Source organism: Gekko japonicus, unplaced genomic scaffold, assembly GCF_001447785.1.
Source record: "Gekko japonicus isolate JY-2015 unplaced genomic scaffold, Gekko_japonicus_V1.1 scaffold4356, whole genome shotgun sequence".
Lineage (NCBI taxonomy): Eukaryota > Metazoa > Chordata > Lepidosauria > Squamata > Gekkonidae > Gekko > Gekko japonicus.
The window spans coordinates 80,695-88,770 of NW_015177145.1; the positions used below are offsets into that span (position 1 = coordinate 80,695).

General features: G+C 48.1%; 1 protein-coding gene across 1 annotated transcript in view; it reads right to left on the reverse strand.

Annotated features, from left to right (window-relative positions):
* FIG4 (FIG4 phosphoinositide 5-phosphatase) overlaps positions 1 to 7,474 on the reverse strand; it is an 87,973-nt gene extending 80,499 nt beyond the window's left edge. Inside the window, exons 1-2 of the mRNA XM_015428341.1 lie at positions 7,393 to 7,474; positions 6,381 to 6,481 (exon numbers count right to left, since the gene is read on the reverse strand). Coding sequence (XP_015283827.1) covers positions 6,381 to 6,481; positions 7,393 to 7,474 — 183 coding nt within the window. The remainder of the gene's footprint in view (positions 1 to 6,380; positions 6,482 to 7,392) is intronic.
* Between the last annotated feature and the right edge of the window lie 602 nt (positions 7,475 to 8,076).

The following is an 8,076-nucleotide window of genomic DNA, read 5'->3' on the forward strand; positions in this document are numbered from 1 at the left end:
TCTACTCCACTTCTTATGGAGAAGAAGTGGGGATTTTTTAATAGGTGTAAACGCTGTGGAAGCAAACTTGCTCCTCCAGACCAGCATACACTTTGTATTTTTTGCCTCGGAGAGTCACACAAACCTGAGTCCTGTCAAGATTGTGCTCGCTTCTCCAACCAAATGCAAAAAAACCGTGCGGCGCGACTTAAAGTAGCGCTGCTGGAATCGGCTCTTGCTCCCGCCACACCAATGGAGCAGAGACCATCGACGTCGACCGCTTCGACACCGAGGCCTGCCTCCGATGTCGACTGCCCAACGCCGAAGCTCCCGACATTGAAGGCACAATCGTCTGCTTCCACGCCAGTCAAAAAAAAGGCTAAGGCAAGTAAAGATCATAAGTTCGCGAAGAAAGGCACCTCCAAGTCCCTTAAGGCGGCGAAGAAGGGGAAGGAAACGGTGTCTGCACTGGGTGATGCCCCTAAAGTGCCTCCCGCTCCAACCGCAGTATCGATATCAGAGGCCCAAGTCCCTCCACTGATACCGACCATCCATGTCTTGGACTCCCCTGTCCACCAAATGGAGCGTCCTTACTCCGACATCAAAATGGTAGAGCTCCTAAGTCATCAAATGGATACAGAGCCTTCTCCGTCTCCTTTCCCGTTGTCGACATCGACGGTATCGGAAGCTCCCGACATCGATCCACGTCGGCACCGATATACTACATGTGACAAGCAGCGTCACCCTCCACGTCTGCACAGTCAATCTGTCGATATTGACAACCGAGACTACAGGGACGGTTCTCATAGACAGGATACTGCTTTGTCTCCCAGACGTTCACAGTCCAGAGGTCGATCCCCCAGAGTCTTCCTGCCCCCCCCCCAATACCTTGGGATCAGCGACAGTTGAGGTACCTGTACGGGGCTTATCCACCATCCATGCCGTGGTTGATTCCGGCGGGCTATTCTGATTGGGATAGCTATTCATCCCACTCTGTTCATAGGTCGAGGTCGCCCCACAAATCGAGACCTTCGGCATCTCTGTCACATCCTCCTCCAGACGATCATCATACTCTAGAACCAGGTCGTCCTATCAACCCTCCGGTCAACCCAGACCCTGTCGTCCCAACAAAACCCATAACTTGTCAACAGGACACTTCGGTCCAAATACCACAACAAGACTCCTCAGACTTCATAGAAGAGGATTCAGACACAGAGGCATCTGAGGCTCATACCTCTCCTGACCATAAATCCCCCAACCAGGATGTCGCTGAGGACTTACCCGTATCCCCATCCGACAACCTTACGTCATACACAGATTTGGTCAAAAGAATGGCCCACTCTTTAGGCTTCTCTGTTGTCCAGCAACATCCCCAGGCAACAGATGCGGTTTATGATATAGTTCAGCTTGATACCTCTTCTACCTTGGCATTGCCCATGTCTTCAGTTCTTCTGCAGGCAGCGAAGACACCATGGCTAAAACCTTCGTCTGCCCCTGTGTCCACAAGACGACTGGACCACATGTACAGGGTCCAAGAGGCAGATGCCGAATTCCTCTTCTCGCACCCTCAGCCTAACTCGATGGTGATAACATCTTCCTCCAAATACAAGAGGACTAATTCCGCACCTTCTGACAAGGAAGGTAAGAAATTAGATGCCTTTGCTTCTACTCCACGGGAGCGTTGGGAGTCAAGGCCACTAATTACCTGGGCTGTATGAACCGATATCAATATACTCTCTGGGAACGGTTCTCAGAACTTCTCAGCCACCTCCCAGACGACAAACTTCAGGCAGCCAGAGTCATACAAAAAGAAGGCATGGTGTTGGCAAAACAACAGCTCAATACTACTAAACATGTCCTCGAGGCATCTTCCAGAACTATGGCCTCTGCAATTGCTCTCAGAGGACATTCCTGGCTCCGCAACACTAATCTGCTGATAGATACCAGAACTTATGTGGAAGACCTTCCCTTTGATGGCCTGGGGCTTCTCAATGCCACCATTGATTTTACTCTACAGGAGTTAGATAAAAGCATAAAGGCGTCTTGAGCTCTAGGAGTGTCATCCTCTGCGAGGCAAACATACTGTCCCCGCACCTGGTCGAGGTCCTGGCAGAGGCGTACCCGAACTCATCAATCTCTGGACACACAATAGAGACCAAGAACGTCTTCGGGAGGCCAAAAGCCCACCTTCCAGAAACCAAAATTCAGTCCCGGACAACAAGCTGCCCGCACCAAACAGTCCAAACCCTGCAAGCAGGGTTTTTGACTTCCCAGTCACTGAGTCAGCTCAAACCTGTCTGTCACCCTTTCTTCAAAATTGGCGTCACATCACCTCGGACGACCGGGTACTGTCCATATTGTCCCGAGGCTACAAAATTCAGTTCCACCAGAACCCCAATACTCCTGTCATCGTTTCCACGCCTTCTTCCCCACCTCTCCTCGAGAAGGTGTCCATCCTTCTGCAGAAGGGAGCCATCAAACACGTACCACCACACCTCCAAGGGACGGGATTCTATTCCCGATACTTCACAATCCTGAAGAGAGATGGAGGCGTTTGACCCATATTAGATCTAAGGGAACTGAATCGTTTTGTGACCTACCACCGCTTCCGCATGGTGTCCCTACAACAGATCATGCCATTGCTTCGCAGACACGTCTGGATGGCCATCTTGACCTCCAAGACTCATACTTCCACCTTACTATCCACCCCTTCCACCGCCAATATCTACGCTTTGCGATTGGTCAACAGCACTACCAGTATACGGCCCTTTCATTCAGCCTCTCCAGCGCCGATTGTGGTTGCAGCTTTCCTCTGTCTCCAGGGTATCTCCATCTACCCATACATAGACGATTGGCTTCTGGTAGCGCCTTCAAAGAACGCCCTGGTCTCCAATATCACAGAGACTCTGGCACTACTGGAGAATCTGGGCCTGCGAGTCAATTGACAAAAGACTCAATTGTGTCCAGTCCAGTGAATACAGTACATCGGTGCAATACTGGATTCACAGACATGCATGGATTACCTGCTCCACGACAGAGCAGCAGATATCATTTCCTTAGCCACCATCATCTGTACCCAACCCTCTGTCACTGTCTTCCAAATTCAGAGGCTACTTGGTCTGATGGCTGCAACATCGGTTCTCGTCTTTTCCAGACTCAAAACGCGCCCTTTAGAGCTCTGGTTTATCTGCAACTACGACCTGTCAAAAAACGCACACACTGTCGTCCTATCCCCTCTTCCCAGCATACAGGACTCATTACTTTGGTGGACTGTCCCTTCGAATATCCTCCAGGGAGCGCCCTTACACCCTCCGTCACCCGAAGTCACCATAACAACGGATGCTTCCCTGACAGGATGGGGTGCACACTCCATGGGCCTTTCTGTTGGAGACAAGTGGGACGCGCAGATGAGGAAGCGACACATAAATTTCCTAGAACTGCTGGCTATGCAACACGCTGTCACCAGCTTCCTACCTTTAATCAAGGGAAAATGTGTCACGGTCCTCACGGACAACACCACAGCCCTCTCTTATGTCAACAGACAGGGAGGCACCGTTTCCCTACGCCTCTGCAACCTTGCCACCCAATTGTGGGAGCTTTGCATCGCCAACAACATTTTCCTCGTGGCCACTTACATTCCCGGTCACATGAACGTGCAGGCAGACCATCTAAGTCAAGCAGGACTCAGCCTTCACGAGTGGGAGTTGAACCCAACATACCTCCTCCCACTCTTCCACAAGTGGGGAGCTCCCCAAGTCGATGTCTTTGCCACAAAAAACAAAAAAAGTGTCCTCTATTCTGTAGTTGAGGAGGCAAGGATCCACGATCTCTGGGGGACGGTCTCCTTTACCCTTGGTCCACGGGACTTCTTGACCTGTTCCCCCCTTTACCTCTGCTTCTGAGAGTGGTCCGCAAAATACTCAAAGACGCCGCGGACTGCATCTTAATAACTCCATGGTGGCCAAGACAACCTTTGTTTTCGACAGTCCTCGAGTTATCACAGGAGATATACCATCACTTCCCTCTGGCTCAGGACCTCCTCCTTCTCTCCGACTCCCCCGTCCTACATCACGACATACCAAAGCTGAAATTGACGGCATGGAAAATAAAGTCACCGGCTTCTCCACCCGTGTAAAGAATGTCCTGTTGAATTCCAGGAAACCCACCACGCGGAGGTCCTACAATTATAAATTGACGGCATGGAGAATAACATCACCGGCTTCTCCACCTGTGTAAAGAATGTCCTGTCGAATTCCAGGAAACCCACCACGCGGAGGTTCTATAAATTATAAATACAATTATATTATGTTCTTCCCTTGGTAATGATGCCCCTCGAGCCACCTCAGTGGGTCTCAAACGAGTCTTCCAATTCCTCCTCACCCTAGCTGACTCAGGACTTTCCCATTCATCATTGAAAGTTTATTTGGCCGCTCTTTTGGCCTACCATGTTCCAGTTGACGGATGCACTTTGTTTTCCCATCCGATTTCAAAACGTTTTTTAAAAGGTTTATTGCATCTCTACCCTCCTGTCAAAACTCCAGTCGCTCCCTGGAACCTTCCCCTCGTTCTATGCCAGCTCACAAGGAAGCCCTTTGAGCCGCTTGCAACATGCGACCTCAAACCCTTAGCATGGAAAACAGCCTTTTTAATTGCTTTTACCTCGGCGAGGCGAATGGGAGAAATATTGGCTTTCCGGCATGATACCCCTAACCTGTCGTTTCTGCCAGATGGAGTCCGCCTCGTCCCAGGCATCTCCTTCCTGCCGAAGATGGTGTCAGAGTTCCACCTGCAGGCAGAGGTCTTCCTCCCTGACTTCTTTCCAAATCCAACATCAGCGGAGGACAAATTATTACACACTTTAGATGTGAAGAGGGCTCTCCTATTCTACGTCAATAGAACGCACCCAACTAGACGAGACTTGCAACTATTCGTCTTGTACGCTTCAGCACGGCTGGGTACTCGCATCACGGCTCAGCGCCTGTCAAAGTGGATTGGAGGTCTGATCCATCTATGTTACCTACTTGCTAAACAGCCATTACCTGTTCCTATCAGGGCTCATTCTACCAGGGCTGTCGCGACGTCCACTGCGTTCCTCCAGGGAGTGCCCTTGCCGGACATTTGTAAAGTCGCCACGTGGGCCACGCCTAACACCTTCATCGGGCACTATGCCCTCGACGTCCGTACAAACACCAGTACCAGCATGGGACGTCACATTCTATCTTCGGCTACGCAGTAAAGAACCTGGCAGCACCCTCCTCCAGGTAAGCTACTGCTCGCTAATCTCCCATGGATGTGAAGCACAGAGACCACGTCTAAGATAAACAGGTTGATTACCAGTAACTGGTGATCTTCGAGTGGTCATCTGTGCATTCACACCACCCACCCTCCTTCCCCGCTGCTGTCAGCTTTCTACATCTTTAATAGGGGTTGATTTGCGGCGGTTTGTAGGAACTGGTGGGATGTCCACGCCCACCCCTCTGGGCATGCGCGGTGGGGTTCCTGCGCATGCCCGAGGGACTGGGTGCGAAAATCCGTTAAAAGAGCTTGCTACAGCACCAATTGATCCAGCGCGTATGCACTAGATCCCATGGGTGTGAATGCACAGATGACCACTCGAAGATCACGAGTTACTGGTAAGCAACCTGTTTTTAGGCTGACAGTGTGTGACTGGCTCAAGGTCACCCAGTAAGCTTCCACAGCAGAGTGGGGATTGAAATTTGGGTTTCCCAGATCTTAGTCTGACATTCTCACCACACTGGCTTTCATGAGGTGGCTGCTGCTTAACAGTAGCAAATAGCCAGACCTGAGTAAATCAAGCAAGTCATGTGGTTGGAAGTCAACCAGTAATTGCTGCAGGGTCTGGCCCCAATAAGCCCTCCCTCAAAGGCCAAAAGAGCTCTGCCCCTCTCCCTGATATTTTAAGCACCCAATGTTTGTTTTTAATTTCAATTTTTTCTGCAGACCTATGGCCTTCAAGAATTGTAGAAAGATCTATTTTGTCTGTTCTTGGCTCCAGTCTCTGGATTTAAGTATCTACAGGTTTGGTCATAATGAGATTTCGATACAGTGATAGAAATATGACTGTAATCACGTACTGTAGCCTAGAAAAGAGACATTACAAATTAGATTATGTCTGTCATTAACTTATTCAATAATTCAAAGGTTTCTAGCATTCCATATAAGAATTTTTAAGCTTGAATACAGCAAATGGATTTTTAAAACATCATTAGCCAGAATTAAAAGTATCATCAAAAATCTACAATTTACATGTTTGAAAGGTTTGCTTTGAAGGCTGCCAAAATGGTGAAAAGTAAGCTTCCCACGAAGTCAAAGAACTTGGTCTTATCCATAGCAAGAACATGCCTTCATTCAGTGCTCACACAATGAAGACTGTGTTTTACCTCACAATTTGCTCCTCTCTTTAAAAAACGTGTTCCAGCAAATTTACTTGATCTTCTAGCTATCAGGGTGACATACACTGGACGACCATAAATGAGCAGTTCTTAGAAGCCAAGTTAAGGTTTACAAATCATTCATTGTCCCGTTTTTCTCTTCACTGTCCCTTAGCATACCACATACATAAAAAGTACACATCAAATGTATTGTTCTCATTTTAAAAAAAGAACAGTATGTCCACAAAATTTATCAACACTGTTATCTCTAAAGTATTTAATTCTATTACTATTCAAAGCCTCTACAAACAGGAAACTACCTTAATCAGAACAGGTTGTATCTTCTCCAGACTAAACTTTCCTTTAACAGAAAACACTTCCATCAATGGAATGGAGCCTTGCTGCTTCCCAGCTTAAGGTATGACCCACTGATAGGGTTGCCAGGTTGTACCTCCTTGCCGAAGGAGGGTGGGAGGGAGCTCTCCAGCAATGGGGGGTGGGGTGACATACTCAATGTGATGACATCACACAGAAGTGATGTCATCATGCCTGGGATGTCGCACAGCAATGCTCTGGTGTTTTGGGCAAAACTCTATGGTTACCATAGAGTTTTGCCCAAAATACCAGAGCATCACCACACGACACCCCCAGCATGATGACGTCATTTCCACATGACATCATAACACTAGGGACGTTGTGCCAGGTTGTGGCTGTTGGGGGTGGGGCTTCCCCTCGCTGGCCAGCTGACTGGTGGTGGGCAAGAACCCATGAATTTGGGGTATCCCCCACCCCCATCTGGGGCTGGCAACCTTACCCACTGAGCTCTCCAAAATGTTGCTCCTATGGGATAGGGGATGATTTCGGGAGTTCAGCAGCTTACAGTGGAGAGAGGAGGTCAAAAAGTTCCAATTCACTAATAAAAGTCCCTTCTATTAATGGAAACTGAATTTTAGATAAAACCAAATAGATTATTTATGGAAAAGGAAGCTGAGGGTGACATTCCCCTCCAGTCACAAAAAACCCATGCCGTCAAACACAGACTTCTGATAAGGGCCAGGATTCTGTTTCAGGTCAGCACTTACTGTGCAGGTGTACACAGACATGACGAGCCTCTTGAAACCACACACAGAAAGATTCCTACATAGTTATGAATACTCAGATGATGGCCACTTCAATATTTTCTCCCAGAACTTATAAATGCTGTATCTTTTTCTTGGGGGGATATATTATCAAAGTTTTAAAATGCTTAAATTAAAAAAAAAAATTGTACCAGAACTTCAAAGTAATACAGGCACTGAACTCTGCTGAATGTAAAACTGATACACATATTTTCTGTGTATGATAAGATCATAACAGCCTGCTAGATCAGACCAGTGATCCATCTAGTCCAGCATTCTGTCTCAGACAGTGGCCAACCAGTTCCTCTGAAGGGCCAACAACAGGCCATGGAGGCCCTTTCCCCTGGTGTTGCCTCCTGGCTCTGGGATTCAGAAGCTTACTGCCTCTGAATGTGAAGGTTCCCTTCAGTTACCATGGCTAGTAGCCACTGATAGACCTATCCTCCATGAATTTATCTAATCCCCTTTTAAAGTCATTTATTCCTCTAGCCATCACTATATCCTCTGGCAGTAAATTCCACATTTTAATCACTCTCTGTGTAAAGAAATATTTCCTTTTGTCCATCCTGAAACTACTGCCCATCAGT